At 40.8% G+C, this 19,672-nt stretch overlaps 1 protein-coding gene across 16 annotated transcripts in view; it reads left to right on the top strand.

Moving 5' to 3' along the window:
• Window positions 1-19,672, top strand: part of LOC147029186 (protein FAM200C-like) — a 297,542-nt gene that overhangs the window by 61,550 nt on the left and 216,320 nt on the right. For 15 of the 16 annotated variants that reach the window (XR_015056816.1, XM_085876335.1, XM_085876338.1 and 12 more), the window contains one exon: window positions 7,396-7,581. Coding sequence is in view for 14 of the 16 variants with exons in the window: in XM_085876335.1 (XP_085732461.1) it covers window positions 7,396-7,581 (186 nt within the window). In the remaining 2 variants the exon portion in view is untranslated. Of the gene's footprint in view, window positions 1-7,395; window positions 7,582-15,216; window positions 18,945-19,672 lie in introns of those variants that run through there. The other variant, XM_085876329.1, reaches the window with a different exon arrangement.

The following is a 19,672-nucleotide window of genomic DNA, read 5'->3' as shown; positions in this document are numbered from 1 at the left end:
GAAGGTGGACAGCTGCCATAAATGAACACATCACAATTGAAATATACATGTAAAATATAGATAAAACATGCTAACATTGAAATACGGTACACATGTAAAATATATATACAGCATGATAACATTGAAATATATACGTAAAAGAAATATAAAACATCCGAACATTGAATTATACATGTAAAATAAATATAAAACATGCTAACATTTAAATAAACATGTAAAATAAATATAAAACATGATAACATTGAAGTAAACATGTAAAATAAATATACAACATGATAACATTGAAATAAACATGCAACATAAATATAAAAGATGCTAGCATTGAAATAAACATGCAAAATAAATATAAAACAAGACAATATTGATATAAACATGTAAAATAAATTTAAAACATGCTAACATTAAAATAAATATGTAACATAAATATAAAAGATGCCAACATTGAAATAAACATGTAAAATAAATACAAAACATGATAACAAGGAAATAAACATATAAAATAAATATAAAACATGCTAACATTGAAATAAACATGCAACATAAATGTAAAACATGCTAACATTGAAATAAACATGTAAAATAAATACAAAACATGATAACATTGATATCAACATGCAACATAAATATATAATATGCTAACATTGATGTAAACATGTAAAATAAATATAAAACATGCTAACATTGCAAATAAACATGTAAAATATAAAACATGATAACATTTATATAAACATTCAACATAAGTATAAAATATGCTAACATTGATAGAAACATGTAAAATAAATATAAACCATGTTGGCATTGAAATAAACTTGCAAGATAAATATGAAGCACAATAACATTGATGTAAACATGCAACATAAATATATAACTTGTTAACATTGAAACAAACTTGACACATAAATATAAAATATGCCAACATTGAAATAAACATGTAAAATAAATACAAAACATGACAACATTGATATAAACATGTAAAATAAATATTAAACATGATAACATTGAAATAAACATGTAAAATAAATCTAAAACATGATAGCATGGAAATAAACATGTAAAATAATTATATAACATGACAACATTGATATAAACATGTAAAATAATTATAAAACATGCTATCATTGAAATAAACATGCAAAATAAATATAAAAGATGCCAACATTGAAATAAACATGTAAAATAAATACAAAACATGATAACATTGATATAAGCATGTAAAATAAATGCAAAACATGATAACATTGATATAAGCATGTAAAATAAATATTAAATATGATAACATTGAAATAAACATGTAAAATAAAAATAAAACATGCTGACATTGATATAAACATGTAAAATTAATACAAAACATTATAACATTGATATAAACATGTAAAATAAATATAAAACATGATAACTGATATAAACATGCAACATAACTATAAAATATGCTAACATTGATATAAACATGTAAAATAAATATAAACCATGTTAGCATTGAAATAAACTTGCACAATAACATTGAAATACAAGTGAAAGAAGTATATAACTTGTTAACATTGAAATAAACTTCTAAAAGAAACACAAAGCATGTTAACATTGAAATAAACATGTAAAAAAATATAGAGAAGCACGTTGACATTAAAATAAATATGTAAAATAAATATAAAGCATGTTAACACGTAAATTATACAAACAGTGTATAAAACAAGAAAAATAGCAATTCGAGATTGCTGACCCTCGCCAAGACTTCCTTTGTGTGGTGTTTGTGTAGTTTTGTGTGGTGTATTTTGCATGGTGTTTGTGTACTGGTGTGTTACGTAATTAATAATGGACATACGTAACTAGAACCACCACTTTATAACTGTTGGCAATGATGACCAGGTACACACAAAGAAATTAGACACAGTTGGAGGCCATTCATCCCATTATGCCTGTGCCACAATAACACCAGTCCAATTTATCGACACCAAAACCAAACAAGAAAAATGTAAAATGTTTTTTTTAATGGTGTTTTTTTGAGTTTTTGTTTTGTTTTCTTTCCAGGGGAGTGGGCAAGGGTGAAGACAGTGTTGGGTAAAAAACATCAACCACACAACACTCCTTGATGAGACCCCCCACAAACAACACTCCTTTCACATGCACACAATTGCCCATCAATGTTCAAGCGACCTAAAAGTCCTGCCAACATCCCCATACCCCTCCATCTCCATTGCTTCCAGGTCCCTATCTCATTCCAATTTAAACCTATCTGCTGTTTCTGCTGCCACGACCTTTCCAGGGAGACCATTCCATGCATTAACTACTCTCTGGGTTAATGACCTTTGCTTTACTCCCCTCTTAACTCTCCTCTGCTTTACTCTCAGGCTATGGCCCCTGGTCTTATCACTGTCTACTTTGCTGAATAATTATTCTGCACTAATTTTATCTATATCCTTCATTATCTTAAACATCTCTATCATATCAACTCAACCGCCTCCTTTCTCGTTTATAAAGCCCTGTCTCCTTCAGCCGCTCCTCATAGCTGAGTCCAGCTAGGCCTGGAATCGATCAAGTACCCTGCACTGAAACCTTTCTATGGCAGCTATGTCCTTCCTAAGATGTGGTGACCAAAACTGCACTCAATATTCTAGATGTGGCCCTCACTAAATTCCAATACAATGTTAACACCACCTCTTTTGATTTATAAATGATCCCACTTCGAATACAACCCAATACCCTATTTGCTTTACCTAGAGGTGCCTGGAAAGGTGCTGCCTGCTTACCTCCCGTATCTATTACTACTCCCAGATCCTTCTCCTTTGTGACACACTCCAAAATAGGTCCTTGCATTTTCATTATTCTTCCCCATTCCCAACACCTACACTTGCTCAGGTTAAATTGCATCTGCCAATCTTTTGCCCAATCTATGCAAGCATCAATACTTTCCTGAATCTCATCATTACCCAGCCTGCTATCCACCTAACCTCCAAGCTTTTTGTCATCTGAAAATTTGAAAAGCCACTCTTCACCTAACTATCCAAGTCGTTGATATAAATCTTCACGAATATAATGATACTATCCAACTCATTGATATAAATATATACTCATAAATGTCAATGATATAAATCAATGCTGCTGCCTGATTTGTTGGAGCATCGCGGTCACGGTCAGAGCGCCGATCAGTCCCCATGGACTGGCCCACTCCCTCTCATCTTCCACACAAACATTTCACACATAAACATTCAAATACCATACATCACACTCACACATGCATCGTATATCCACAACAAACGTTTTTCTGTTGTTTTTTTTTTAGTTGGTGAATGACCTCCCTCTAGCAGTACTGCCCTTTCTCCTCATTCCAACCAGAGACATAGAAAGCAACCTGGGCCCCCGACCACCTCAACCCAAGAAACACACATATAATCTTAATATCCTCCAATACAACACAGACGGCCTCGTCAGTTAGGCCATACAACTTAAAACACTTGATTCTCACAAACAACATTGATACAGCCATCAGAGAAGAAACAAAATTATACGAGAAAAACAAAACACCGACCATCCCCAACAATGCACCGATACGCTCAAACAGACTGAACACCAGAGGTTGAGTCCTCATCACATACATTTAAAATTCAATTTGATACTCAGATATCACACGAGACACAAAAGCACATCTCCCGCCACACAACACACTTGAACTTAAAGCTTTAAAAATCAAAACTGGTCACAAAAGCTCACACGAACATCATAAACATTTACATACCACCAGACACATCCCACACTGCACCAACCAAATACTCATCACAACGACAGAACCTTTGCTCCCTTCCAAAACACCATCATTGGAGGGGACTTCAATGCCAAAGACATGGCCTGGTACACCCATCACCAACCAAACACCAGAGGTCAAACCATTGCCACACACCTAAATTTGTTATTTATATTGAATGATCCAGACAAACACACACACACACACACACACACACACACACACACACACACACACACACACACACACACACACACACACACACACACACACACACACCTGGTTGCAATAACTCATCATTGGACATAACATTCTGTTCTCCATCACTTTGCACCACAACCACGTGGAGAACAGTTTCAGCATCTCCCTTCAGATCATCTACCTGTCAACATCACCATAGACACAGCGATAGACCTCAATGCAAATAAAAACAAAATATTCACCAATTACAAAAAAGCGATGCGAAATAACTTTGTGCCAACACTGAACAAGAATTCCAACAACTCGGCAATAACAACATCACCAACATTGACATCCACATCAAACAGTTCAACATGATCATCACAACCGCAGCTCCAAAATACATTCAAAAGGGCAATATCAAAAAAATACAACCCCAACTCTACACCAAAAATCGCACACCTCATCAAACAACGAGACAACTTAAGACACAACACACTAACACCCAAAGCACCCAATGAAGTAGAAAGGATTCAAACACAGAAATCAACAACAAAGTAAAAGTGAAAAAAACCCACAAACTGGCACTCCTTTCTGCACACACTATACCACTTAACCAATACCAAACGCTTGCACAAAACCATAAAAAGTATCACTAATTCAGAGTGGTATAACACCCTCACATGCAGCCATAACTACCACAGACAACATACCATCAGAGAAACAACAAGCTAACATCCTCATTGACCACGAAGCAAATACAAGTCATATAGGACCCAGAAAAGAAGAAAGTATTACTGGTAGCCATATGCTGAACCCTCTCAATGGAAGCAAGTCCTTCCTGAGATGTGCTGAACAAAACTGCAAACAATATTCTAGATGGGGACTCACTAAGTGTTCACGATATACTGATCTTCAATCCTTCAATTCTTCAATTGAATCAATTCTTCAATTCGATATATTTCAATTCAATAAAACAAGAGCAAACGAGAATTGCCGAAAAACCACAGGTGGGACACACAGAACAAATCTTTAGTTCCCTCCGGTGAAACCGGTAGGGGACGAATAATGATATTAAAGATCGTTTTTTTTATGTGGAAGTTTAGCGCGACTGATGCAGTCTCATACATCATGCTTATGGCTTTATACACTGTAATAATACAACGTTGAGTCGCAGTTCCGAAGATTGAGGCTTTATTGATCACCATAGAACGCAGCGTCAGTCGGCCTCAAAGTTGTTCCTCAATCATAAACTGATAAGATGGATAGGCATGAACCAATTGCTTAAGGCCCGGTCACACCTTGACGTTTTAGCCAGCGATGGCAACGTATTAAAATGTATCTAAAACGCTGGCTTACGTTGAACTTTTGATGTTTTTTTTTAAAGATTCGGACGTATTCATAGCGACTTGGTCTTATGTATAACGCATTGGTAACGGACACAGAACGTTTCGTTGTGTTATAGATAACTTATACCAACGAATGCTGAACCTGTTGTCGGCCTACACAACCGATGCCCAACGATAGTCTAACTTAGGCATAGCGCGTTGCACGCATCGCCGACGATGTCGTGACGTAGCCTATTAAAAGGCTGACGCACAACGATTCGAATCATTACTGCCGTAGAAATGGAAGTGTCAACATTGCGGTCACACCTTGGCGATCTTGCTAGCGTATGCCGACCTAAGAAAAATGTGTCGAAAACGTTGGGGCACGTCAAATACGGTATGAGTAAGTTTGGTATACTTGAGTACAACGCTAAAGTACGCTATCATACGTCGTAGTAAGTGGAGTACGTCAAGAAATTTTAAACATGTTCAAAATTTTACGACGTACTCAGCGTATGACACACGTTCCGCATGCGATGGGGATAGGTTGTACACACGATATGTGGACGCTTACACACGTCCACAAAGGCTACTTATAAGCAACTCATAAGTCGAAACACGTCGTGGTCATGTCTTTTTTTCGCGAAACTTATTTCTAACTTATGTTTGACGTGCTTTGAACCAATTCTTTACGTAGTCCCAACACACATCGACGTATGTAGACGTATTCCAATGACGTCTTCCGGTCGACAAAAAAAAAATTAACGTGTTTCTAGCTTACAACTGCCATATAAAGACGTGTTCCCAGCGGTTTTGGGAATTGGTATATAAAAATGGTGTTCATAAAAAGGGGAACCCAACAGTGTTTTCGAGTCCTTTTTGAGTCGATGTCCATGTCAGCAGTAACAGTATCAGTATTAGTATTAGTATTAGTATTAGTAGTAGTTTGTTCATGTTGGCAGTAGTAGGTGAGTGTGAGGGGGAGGGTGTGGGTTATGATGGATCGTCCTTGCGTTTAACGATTTAACAATTTAAATGATAAACTCAACGATTTAAATGGCTGCATCTCCACTATTGAAAGTAGACGCTTGCGCTCAACAATTGGATTTTTTTGACACTCAACGACTTTTAAACGGTACCACTCAGCTATTTTCATTGTTTACAATGAACGATTTAAATTGCTGTCACTCGCCTTTGTTTTTGACGCTGGGTTTGCAAATTTGTAGCGTTTCTTCTGAACGTGTTAAAACGCTCAAAATCGACTATTTTAAATAGACGCTGCCGATGGACAATTGGAATCATAGCCAAGCTAGACATCGAAGTGTGAACATCCTCGTCACGCCGAAGAAAAGTTTGAAGAATGCTGCAAATAAGTGGCCTGGCCGTGGCCGTGGACGCTGACGCAAGGACGATCCATTATACCGACGTCTTTCAGCCTATGAGTAACTTAAAAGTAACGTCTGTCGACGTGTGGCAACGATCGCGTAACGTGCCAACAACACGTTAATCATAGGTTAGAAATAAGTTTCGGGTACGCTAAACATTACCTCGGCGTGTCTCAACTTATGATTAACTTACAAGTAGCATGTGTTGACGTCTGTCAACGATCGCAGACCGTGCATACAACCTGTGGCCATCGTAGTGGAACGTGTGAGTCATACGCCGGCATACGTCGTGAAATTTCAAGCATGAAAAAATTTGAGGACACCAAAAAGTACAACGTTTAAAACCAACGTACAACGACGTATGGCAGCGTTTTTCAGCGTGCTCTCAATGTTATCAAAACTTACCCATAACGTATTCAACGTGTGCCAGCGTTTTAGAAAAACAATTCAAAAATCGGCATACGTTGGCTAAAACGTCAAGGTGTGACCGGGCCTTTAACCCCGCTTTCGCTTTGTGTACGCAGGGTAAAAACTTATTTTTCCACGTAATGTTGAACTGACTTCTGAAGCACTAAGTTAAAATGAAATTGGTAAGCCATATTGGTGGAAATGTGAATATTATTTAATACCGTTGTTTTAATCAACTTCATAGATTTTTAGTAAATGAATAATTTGTGTAATGGTGCATGCATTATGGGACTACTTGGATCATGAGAAGCTTAACAGTTTCTTCCCCCCCCCCTTTTTTTAATATGCTGTCTGACAGTATGCTGACCCAGTGGCCGACCTGCTGGACCGCTGGGATGTGTTTCGGACGCGCCTGTTTCGCGAATCCTGCGTGTTCCACCATGGAAGCTACGTGAAAGACCTCGGCCGATTGGGTCGTGACCTCAGCCAAACGATCATCCTTGACAACTCCCCGGCCTCATACGGCTTCCACCCAGAGAACTCGGTATAATTAATTAGCTTGCCTCCGGGAGTGATTCTTCTGTCATATTTGTTCGAAAATTAACTGTGTACAAAAGGCTGTGGCTATTTCACAACAAGTGTAATTTCTCTAATTTTATGATTTAGTCATGGGTCAAGACTCATGTAAGATTAGCTTCAGGATAATAAAGGATACCTGGCAGGGTCAGAGGATAGGAAAGGTAGCTGCATGGTCAAAATGAGTTGGCAATGCGTCATCAATATGTTGAAGGACTTAGAGAGGAGACTGAAATGTCAGGAATGAGAAGGTGATTCCCGAAACGGGAGTGAATGCGTGAAGGCGAGCTTAGCATTTGCGTAAGGGCAGAAAGACGAGAGATGAGTTTGCACAACTTGGTCAGTCTTCGTTACAAAGAGCTGAGATGTCTTGGAGAGCAAGACATGATAAAGAGCTGTGAGGCTGCCCACCTGCCTGCAGTGTGGGGAGAAGCTGAAAGTATTATTGGGCCTGCTTTGTGGGGAAAGCTATTGATCTCCAAGGCCTTGTATTCCGTGGCATCCGAGCTGTTGCTGAGTGGCTGAGCCCCAGTTCACAATGAAGAAACTCAAGCCTGTGATTGACATTCCTTTAAGTTGTTAGAAGCCGAGTAGTCTTCAGAAGTAATTTTGCATGATGAAGGATGCCGAGGCAGCATCCGCCTCTGGATGTAATCTGGATTATAGAGTCATCTATATATAATGGTGCAAAAGAGTATGTATGTATGTATAGATGGATGTGTGTGTATATATATATATATATATATATATATATATATATATATATATATATATATATATATATATATATATATATATATATATATATATATATATATATATATATATATATATATATCTACATATATCTACAAATATATATATATATATATATATATATATATATATATACATATATATATATATATATATAAATATCTACATATATATATATATATATATATATATATATATATATATATACATATACATATATGTAGATATATATATATGTGGATATATATATATATATATATATATATATCTTCTTCTTCTTCTTCTTTCGGCTGCTCCTGTAAGGGGTCGCCACAGCGGATCATCCGTATGATCCGCATAGTGATTTGGCACATGTTTTACACCGGATGCCCTTCCTGACGCAACCCTGGTCGCCTCTTGTGACACAGGGATTATATATATATATATATATATATATATATATATATATATATATATATATATATATATATATATATATATATATATATATATATATCTTCTTCTTCTTCTTTCGGCTGCTCCCGTTAGGGGTCGCCACAGCGGATCATCCGTGTGATCCGCATTGTGATTTGGCACATGTTTTTACGCCGGATGCCCTTCCTGACGCAACCCTGGTCGCCTCTTACATCCGCTCTTCGCCGACTGGTTGGACAGCTGACCTGACGTCACTCACAATTGTAACCTCAAATGCTTAACCTAAAGTGCACAAAGGACCCCAAAGACCCCCCCCCCCAGGACCCAAACGACCCCGAGGACTCAAAAGACTGAAAAGACCCCAAAAACCCAATGGACCCCAAAGTCCCAAAATACCTAAAATACCCTGAAGACCAAAAACACCTTAAAGACCCCTGAGGAACCAAAACACCCAAAACACCCTGCCCCCTTCCCCCTTTCCCAACGTCTCAATCTCCCTCTTCTAACTCCATGCATCCTCACCCCCAACTCTTTGTCCTCCTCTCCCCATTTCTTCTTGTTGTAAAACAACGTTACACAAATATACACAGGGAACTTTGGTACATGAGAAGGCCATTCGGCCGATCATGCCTGCGTTGTTCCTGTTCCTATTTGTTCAGAACAATGTTAAAAGGAAATACAGTTGGAACGTTAAATTCACAATCACTTCCCCCTTTCTTCCCTTATCCTTACTAAAATTCACAGACCGGTGTTTGTTTGTTTGTTGCGTGACGACTACTTCAGTTGTGGGCCGATTCCATCCAGACTTGCTACAAAAGATCAGCATGATCCCATTTAATGTATCGGGGTGTTTTTATCTTTACTGCTTTTTTTATTTTTATCTTTTATCTTGGGGGGGGGGGGGAGGGATGGAAATTCTCTATGTCAATGTACATTGTGTCGCACCGCCTCCAGGTGGTGGAGGGTATTACAAGGGTCCACCATGCACAGTACAGTATTCCTGACCCCACGTTTTCCAGTGCAGTGAGGTGTTTTGAATTATAAGCAGTAGTTATGTTTTTGATTCATGCAGGCAACTTCATGGGGGGTCCCCCCCCGCCACCCCCTCGCTTGCACCGCCCAAATACAGGTATGCGTCAGAAGAACGTGTTGCATGCTTGGAATAAGATCACCCATAGGGCCGGTACTCTGCTGGTATCATGAAAAACTGATGATGATGAGACAGGGTAGTACCCAATATTTCACCTGTGTGTGATTGGCCAAGGAAGTATATTGGAGATTTGTAATGGCAGTCTTGCTTGAGCGATGGTGTGAAAACAGGAGTTTTTTTTTCTGAGATGAAAAGTTATGTTCGATGTGGATGTCCAAGTTCATCGAACTTGGGTTTCATTCACATAAGATTATTGAGTCACAAAATATTACCATTTGAGGGTTGCTCGATGGAACCCTCTCTCAGCCTTCACTCACCTGCTAACTCCAACTCCTCTGAGCATTCTCCATCCACCAGCTGTTCTTTTTTTTATTTTTCTCATCTTAAATTAAATATAATTTGTTAAATTATATCAAGTTTCACTTTCTCTTTCTTGTTCTTATTTTCTGCCTTTGCTTTGTTGTCCTTTTTAGATCCTCGTGGAGGATCTCCAAGTCTTACTCACGTTATTGTTCTTGTGGACTTTTTTGTTTCACAGCCTACGGTTTTCATCCAAACTTCCTGAAACTTGGCGTATATATGTAAAAATACCCCGCGCAGACAGTGACCATCTCCGATTTTGAAAATTCCTCCTAGAAAATAGTTATGACGTCAAAATATCTCCGCTAATGGGAATTGCCTAAAAAATTATCTCCGAAACAAGGCAAGCTTTTTGAATTGTGTTTACGGGAATCGAACAGGACATTAGCAGAGATGAATTACCGCGCATACGATACATCATTATGACGTCATATCAATTTTTATGACGTCATTCCTATTTTTTGACATTTTTTGTTTCACAACCCAGAGTTTTCATCGGATCTTCGTGAAACTTGCCATGTATATGCAGAAAGCCCACGCGCAGGCAGTAACCATCTCCGATGTTGGAAATTCTTCCTAGTTATTTTATCTAACAAATGAGAATGATTGATGGTTAATCTGCACCATTAAATCAATCATATTGTATAACCTAAATCAATACATACAAATCTTTTTTCTATCCAAGACAAAGTATCACAGAATATAGCAGAATACCTCGTAAATTTCACTAGAACCCCCCTCCTGAATCGCTCCTCATATATTCAATGACGTCGCATGAACTGCACCAGATATAAAAGCCCTGCTTCTAACTCGTACCTTGAAGCACTGCTTGTTTGTTTCACAGCCTACAGTTTTCATCGAAACTTCCTGAAACTTGGCATATATATGTAAAAATACCCTGTGCAGACAGTAACCCTCTCCGATTTTGAGAATTCCTCCTAGAAAAAAAGTTATGACGTCAAAATATCTCCGCTAATGGAAATCGCCCAAAAAATTATCTCCGAAACTAGGCAAGCTTTTTGAATTCTGTTTGCGGGAATCGAACAGGCATTAGCAGAGATGAATTACCGCGCATATGATACATCACTATGACGTCATATCAATTTTTATGACGTCATTCCTATTTTTTGACATTTTTTGTTTCACAACCCAGAGTTTTCATCGGATCTTCGTGAAACTTGCCATGTATATGCAGAAAGCCCACGCGCAGGCAGTAACCATCTCCGATGTTGGAAATTCTTCCTAGTTATTTTATCTAACAAATGAGAATGATTGATGGTTAATCTGCACCATTAAATCAATCATATTGTATAACCTAAATCAATACATACAAATCTTTTTTCTATCCAAGACAAAGTATCACAGAATATAGCAGAATACCTCGTAAATTTCACTAGAACCCCCCTCCTGAATCGCTCCTCATATATTCAATGACGTCGCATGAACTGCACCAGATATAAAAGCCCTGCTTCTAACTCGTACCTTGAAGCACTGCTTGTTTGTTTCACAGCCTACAGTTTTCATCGAAACTTCCTGAAACTTGGCATATATATGTAAAAATACCCTGTGCAGACAGTAACCCTCTCCGATTTTGAGAATTCCTCCTAGAAAAAAAGTTATGACGTCAAAATATCTCCGCTAATGGAAATCGCCCAAAAAATTATCTCCGAAACTAGGCAAGCTTTTTGAATTCTGTTTGCGGGAATCGAACAGGCATTAGCAGAGATGAATTACCGCGCATATGATACATCACTATGACGTCATATCAATTTTTATGACGTCATTCCTATTTTTTGACATTTTTTTGTTTCACAACCCAGAGTTTTCATCGGATATTTATGAAACTTGCCATGTATATGCAGAAAGCCCACGCGCAGGTAGTAACCATCTCCGATTTTGGAAATCCTTCCTAGAAAAAAAAGTTGACGTCATAATATCGCCGCTAATGGAAATCGCCTATACCATTATCTCCGAAACTAGGCAAGCTGTTTGAATTTTGTTTGTGGGACTCAAGCTGGGCATTAGCACAGATAATTTATCACAAACCTGATACATCACAACGACATCATATTCGTTTTTATGACGTCATCATTCAGAGGACGAGGATCTTAGCTCATTTGAGCTTGTTTACAGTGAATGTTTGTTTTGTGGTTTTGGTACCCATGCATTCATATTGTCCCTCAGCTTTAAGTAAGGTTCCTTTTCACAATTTCATAGAATCCATTTAGTGGCTTGCTGATGAAGCCATTGGGACCAGCAGGATAACCTAGACTCCTGGAGGTAAGCACACATGCCTTTAATCTGTCCAATCCCTACCCAACTAAAAACTGTCACTATGGTGTTTCGCATGCAGGGCGAGGCATCGATGTGTGTGCCGTCCGTCAGATCGATGGTAAGCCGGAAGACACATCTGCCAACACCGGTCGTTGGTGGACGTTAAAGATCCCACTGTGTCCTTTACGGAGAGAAGGCGAGTTATCGCCGGCACCCTGAACAAATCACAAATTCCTGCCTCGACTGACTGCTGGGAAGGCAATGTCGAATCACCCAGAATAGCGTTTGCCAAGAGACTGCTTCCGCGGCACCGGAGCTCAGTAAGAAGTGCGTTACATTGATGATGATGAAGATGACGATGAAGAAGCCATTAAGGCAGAAACTGTGTGTTTCTTGTACGACCATGCATTTTGCTTTTTTGAGAGCCCTTTATGCCATGGCCCATGTGTTCAATTGCATAACCACATGTTTTGTTTGGCCCAAGGGCTGAGGTGCATATGCGTTTATGTGATGAGTTTTATGTGTCCGTGTGCTTTTACCTTTGGGCCAAAATACCTGTACCTATTTTTGTCCTGATATTAGCTGTTTCTCAGAAGAGGAACTATGTTGTGCAGAAATGCTGTTTATGTGACCTTGTGACCATGTAACCGTTGTACCCTGTGTCCTTTTATGCAACACGAGATTGCCTTTTTATGTTCTTCTGAAGTCATGTTCCAAACCAGCCTTCGGTAATGTTCTCTGGAGTTTGCAGGTTCATATGACATGCACTCGTTTTTGATCGAAGCTTCTTGTAGCAGGGTTCTGATAAAGAAGTCTACTCCCAAAGTTGATGGGATCCTCGAGGTCGTAGTTTGTGACATTTTTTTTTTTCCAGCAAGCAGGTAGATAGGCTTCGGCTTCATTCTATTTTTAGGGTTACTCGTGTAGAGAGTTAATTGCCATATAAAGTTAGGGAGCAAACCCCATTGAAGTTTTATTTCACTTTCACGAAGACCATAGGACAGTCTTTATTTAATCATGGTAAATTTCTTAAAACTCTTAGTAGAGATATAGTAAAGGACATTTTGGAAACTGACTGTACATGCTCACCTTCCCCCTTTTTACATGCTCAATGTGGACACCTAGTTTCTGGGGATTTGAATATAATTAGTAATCGTGATATTAGGGATCTGATGAAAATGGGAGTTTAATATGGGGAACCAGTAATTCAACCTTGGAGCTGCATGAGGTCTTCAATTGTGGATTCTGCCTCTAATTTTGTAAATGAAATGTGCACCAAGTTTAAGTTATCTGTAAACAGTTTTAATGCATGGTTTAACATAGTTGTGTAAGTCCTGGATAATAGGATGAAGTTTTTTTTTAGTTGTCCGGGCTTGCTTTCATTCGATCGGTCGAAACCACTGTTGAACAAGCCGAGTGTTCGTAAAGACATTCGGGATCTCCATGATAGCTACATAATAGCTCCAGCAGATAAGGCTGCCAATAATTTTGTTGTGGTTCATAAAAAGTTTTATGTGGAAGTTTTATGAAGAGAGTTCGGTATTGATATGGTTACTGTCACTGGGATAGGAAATAGCACATATATGTTCCTTGTCACTCCAAGATAATATATCTGAGCATCAGGAAGGTTTAATTAATAATTTTGGTATTAAATGTAAAGAACTTTTGCCTTCCACCACTTTATATCTTCCCCCATCCAAAACCTCGATCTTTTCTACCCCCGTTAATCCACCCCAAACCCACCTCCTTCAAATTCCCTGCTTTCCTTCCTGAACGTCCCTGTAATGTCCATCTTGTATACCCCGTGTTCCCTGCCCCATCCCTCTCCCTTCCACAGATCTCCGAATGTCTCTGTTCCCCCAATGTTTTGTCCTCCCCTCTCCTGCCCCTCTTCGTCCTGCAGCGTAGTCTGATATTTCAGATCAATTGTTCAAATTTGCATAAAAGCACCAAAATTGGTACACAAGTAGAATAATGTATTCCGAACAATTCTCGATATGGAGCCACCCGAGATTGTGCCTTGGTCAGCTTTGGCGACCATTTTCCAAAATGGCCGCCATTCTACTTTAGCGAAATTGGCTGGATGCTCTTATTTTCTTATTGTATTGGTGGTAGATATAAGAAAAGCGTAAAATTCAGTAAATTGACCATGAAAAGGCATATTCAAATATTATGAGCCAGTATTTTCGGTAAAAAAGCCATTATTTGATTTGTAAATTGCTGCTCTCCTGAAACTTTTCGCTGAAAAGTACTCATTATTGCCTGAAGAACAAGAGTCAAATGATATTCATCACATTCAATGGGTTTGGAATTAACAAAAATTGCATTCTAGATTACATACTTCACTCTATTTTGAAAAGGGAACTGATAATCGTGATAATGACAAACTCAGAAAATGTAGTCAAATTATTGCACACTTCACTTTGAAGCCGCTACGGTTTACTGTCTGCCATCATTCCACCAGGAAACATTTTTTTTTTGTATACCTTGTCGAGGCTCGTGTGAGAGCTAACACACAACTCACAGCAAGGGGGCATGAGACAAGAGGGGCGGGAGTGGAAGGGACAAAACAGTGGGGAACAGACACATTTGGTGAACTGTGGAAGGGAGAGGGATGGGGATGGGACGGGGAACATGGCGAAGAGAAGATGGACATTACAGGGACTTTCAGGAAGGAAAGCAGGGGAATTGAAGGAAGTGGGCTTGGGTGGATTATCGGGGGTAGAAAAGATCGAGGATTTGGATGGGGGAAGATAAGAGGTGGTGGTGAACAGCTGTTTTGAAAGCCTGGAGGGAAGAATGGGAAAGAATAGAGTGAGGAAGTTTATTCCAAAGGCGGAAAAAAAGAGGAATGAAAGAGTGAAGATGAGCAGTGATTCGTGATTTTGGTAGTTTAACCAGAAGGGGGTTGTTGGCGGACCTTGAGCGCCCTGTGGAAATGTGGTGGGGACAAATCGCAGAGAGAGCAGGGGGGGGCAAGGCTGGAGAGGAGTCGGTAGAAGACAGAAAGACCACCGACCAACCTGTGGTGATTGAGTCAGAGGCCCAAAGAGTCAGCTTCATTGCGGGAGATGCCGATGATCTTAAATGCCCTGGTTTCGACAGCGTGAAGCCGAGAAAGGTGGGAGGCAGGAGCACCAGCCCAGAGGGGAGAGCAGCACTCCATCAGGCTACGGACAAAAGCTTTGTAAGTGGTCAGGAGCTCAAGAGGGCCGAGGAAGGACTTTGGACGACGGAGGATTCCCAGTCGGCAACTGGCTTTTGAGGCGAGGTTGGAAATGTGACTTTCCCAGGAAAGGTCATGGCAGATAGTGAGACCCAGAAGCTTGAAAGAAAAGACTTCTTCCAGAGGATTGTTGAGAAAGTGGATGGGGGGGGTTTCTAAACGGTCCTTTAGAAGAGACAAAGTGAGAGTGTGAGATTTGTCTGGATTGAAAGACATGTTCCACGTGTTGGACCAGTTTGCGATTTTATCCAGATCTGCAGTGAGCGAAGAAGCTGCTGCTTGCCGGTCTGAGGGATGACAGATGGTACGGCAGAGGGTGGAGTCGTCGGCAAAGAGAAATAGAGGATTTTCCAGAGAGTCGGAGAGATCATTGATGAAAACCAGAAAAAGAACAGGGCCCAAAACGCTACCTTGAGGAACTCCAGTCTGGACAGGAAGAGGGGATGAAAGAACTCCATTTAGGGCCACACGTTGACTGCGACAGGAGAGGAAGTCTGCGAGCCATGAGTGGAGATGGCCTTGAATACCATGGGAAGAGTGTTTGGTGAGTCGTGCAGGGTGCCAGACTGTGTGAAAAGCTCGTGATATGTCCAGGGATACGGCTCGGATTTCCTGTCTGGCATTGAGGACCTCCATCCATTGATGGGAGAGTAGAAGCAGCATATCCAGGGTTGAGTGACCTGGTCTGAAATCAAGCCATTAGAGAAGAGGAAGGATTTCATGTCTGAAGCGATGATGGATTCCATAACCTTGCTGATGATTGGGAGAAGGCTGATTGGTCTGTAGTTACAGGGAATCTGTTTTTGCACCTTTTTTCTGCAGGGCAGTGATGTTAGCAGATTTCCAAGCAGATGGCAGATGACCTTGGGCAAATGAGAGGGTGAATAGAACAGAGAGAGGGTGAGCAAGAGCAGAAGAGCAGGCTTTGAGGACACATGGGCTGATACCGTCTGGACCGGTTGCAGAATCTGACTCGAGGTTTGAAAGCAAGCTCTCCACCTTGTCAGGAGAAAAGGATACAGAGTCCAGGGACAGTTGGGGTGCGACTGGGTAAAGTGGGGAGAGAAAACGATGGGTTTGGGACGCAAGATTTAGCTGCAAACACCGAGTTTAGACATTCAGCTTTATCACGTGTGGTATCAGCAGTGCGGCCATTTGAGGTAAGGGAGGGGATGGAGGGGGAACATACACCAGAAACAGATTTGATTAAATGCCACCAGGATTTTGAGGAGGGAGAGAGGTTTGAGAGTTCAGACTTGAGATGAGAAAGATGTTGTTTTCTGGCTCTCCTGAGGGTAGATACACACTTGTTCCGAGCTTTGTGGAAGGAACTGAGATTGCCCTCAGTTAGGTTTGCTTTCCATGAGGCAAAGGCAAGTTGTTTCAGGACAACTGCCTCACACAAGCTTCAGTAAACCAAGGGCGGGAGGAAGGGTAGGACAACTGAACACGAGAGGGGATAAATCTGTGCATGAGGGAGAGCAAGTTTCTTTGAAAGAATTCCCAGGATGAGTTGATGTTTGAGAAAGTAGTGATAGGAGACCAGTCTGTAAGTTTGATGGCTGCTCGGAGACCCTGCCAGTCGGCTTGAGTGAAATGCCAGACTCGACGGCGGTGAGGTGGTTCTCTGATAACAGCCAGAGAGATGTCCACTTTGACATGGACGTGGTCAGAAGAACCGATTGGAGTGAAGGAAGAGCAGCAGATATTGTCAGGGAAATTTGTCAAAATCAGATCCAGAAGAGATGGAGTACCATTGGTTGAGATCCGGGTCGGGAAGTTGACCGATTGAGTCAGTCCCAATGAGTCGCAGAAAGCTTTTGCTGAGGTGCCATGGCAGGTGAGAGAGGTACCCACACTTAGCCAACTGGCGTGATGACAATTGAAGTCACCACATAAGAGGAAGAGAGAGTTTGGATGAGAAGATAGAAGATGGTCCATGTTTTCGGATAGTGAGGTGTAGATGGAGTCATCACTGTTCGGTGGACGGTACAGTACACATATAAACATGAGGTGGGAGTGGAGGGGAAGCCGAAGCCAGAGGTATTCCTGGGGGTGTGGGGGAGTGATAGCAGTGCATGGAGAGTGAGGAATAGAGTCTTTGATGAAGAGAGCAACACCTCCACCAGGACGAGGCTCAGGTCTGTCATACCGTAAGAGGGAGTAACCGGGGAGAGATACTTGGGAGTCAGACACGTCTTGGGAGAGGAAAGTTTCTGTTCAGCAGATAATGTCTGGTTTGTCAGTGGCAACCTGTAAGGAAAGATCTGAAAGGTTTGAGCGAAGGCCCCGGATATTTGAGGTCCACACTTTTAATGAAGAGGTAGGGGAGGAGGCTTTGGGTGCAGGAGGTGGAGGGGGAGGGTAGGACAAGGGACGAGGGGGGGAGGTAAGGAGGGTTGTTGAAAGAGTGTGGGGTATTGCAGAATAGCGAGGGGAGGGGGCCGGATGAGGAGGAGAAAAGGCTCTGTGGTGCTGGGGGAGAGTGTGGACAAGAGACAAGAAGAAGGCAGTTGAGGATTTGAGGAGGTGGAGTGAAGAGATGGAGGTGAGAGGGCAGTGGAGGGAGGCAGCTTGGTGGATGAGAGGGGGGGCAACTTAGAGAAGGAAGAGTGAGGGGGATGAAAGGTGGGAGAAAGGTGAGGGGGGAATTTTTGAGAGAGGTGAGAGGGAGGCTTGGAGGGAGAAGAGTGGGATGGTTGCTTTGAGAGTGAGGGGTGAGGGGGGTGAGTTGGCACTGAAGTTGGAAAAAAAGAATGGTTGATGGAAAGCGAACATCCATGGCAAACTGTGGTTTTTAAAAGTTTTTGGTCAGAGATGCGATTTAACACAATTCTTGATGGATGCAATGAAGGCAAATTCAGAGAATGGAGAGAAGAAACGCTGTAATAGTTGGATTTTTTCGGCAAGGAATGAAGGAGAGCTCGAAATGAGAGCAGTCTGTTAAAATAGCAGAAGAGTAGTGCATTGTGAAACAGTAAAGAATACCACACGTGTGAGAGAGGAAGATGAAGCATTATAAGATCGTTTTTGTTGTTCATATTAATGTTTGAGAGAGTTCAACAGATTCAGTCATGGAAGTGTAGAAAAAAATCGAGGAAGAAGACTAGGAGAAGTTAAGACGAAGAAGAAGAAGCAGAAACGGGAGAAAGTGAGCGTGTTGTTGTTGTTGGATATTTTTTTTTTTTGAGATAAGAAAGAGATTAGTTGGGAGAATGGGGGATGTTTGGAAAGTGGGGAGGATGAAAATTGAAGGTAATGGGGAGGATAGAAATTGAAGGTAATGGGGAGAAAAAACAAACAACAACAAAAAAAAACGATCGAACACCGAGTGGAACCGGTTGGCCTCAAGCCTAGGCCAGGGCCGAGGCCTCAAACACCAGGTAAGAACGTCGACAAAAATACTCACAAAATAGCACGATTTTTGAAACAAAACCGAACTAGGAACACACAGTAACATGTAGGTGAGAAAATTAACAGTTAAAACGGGACAAATAACGACCGGAAACTTAACTTTGAGAACGTCAGCAGGGAGCCCCAAAGGAGACCTCTCGTTGCTCCAAACCCGGAACCGGAAGGTACCGGAACATGGTACACGCATACATCAGTCTAGTATAATATGAGTTTCTGAGCTCAAGTGTACTGGCTCTGGATCAAGAAGTCAACACTTTTACAAGCAATACGACTTTGCATTTGCACATTCTAAGCGAGGCCGATATCTACTGCGTCTGTCTACTGGCATTCTCCTTCACAAGCACACAGTCCAGTGCATTGCAGATTAGCCTTCTTGCATTTGCAGCGGTTTCTTCAGCCTTTTTTGCAGCCGCACGACACCAGCTCGAGGCAGCTTTTTGAAGCCTCAGGGAGTGTGGTCCAGAG

This window comes from Eptatretus burgeri, chromosome 4, assembly GCF_056783735.1.
Source record: "Eptatretus burgeri isolate ZD-2024b chromosome 4, Ebu_testis_v1, whole genome shotgun sequence".
NCBI classification, from domain to species: Eukaryota; Metazoa; Chordata; class Myxini; order Myxiniformes; family Myxinidae; genus Eptatretus; species Eptatretus burgeri.
This window is presented reverse-complemented; position numbering and strand designations above follow the sequence as displayed.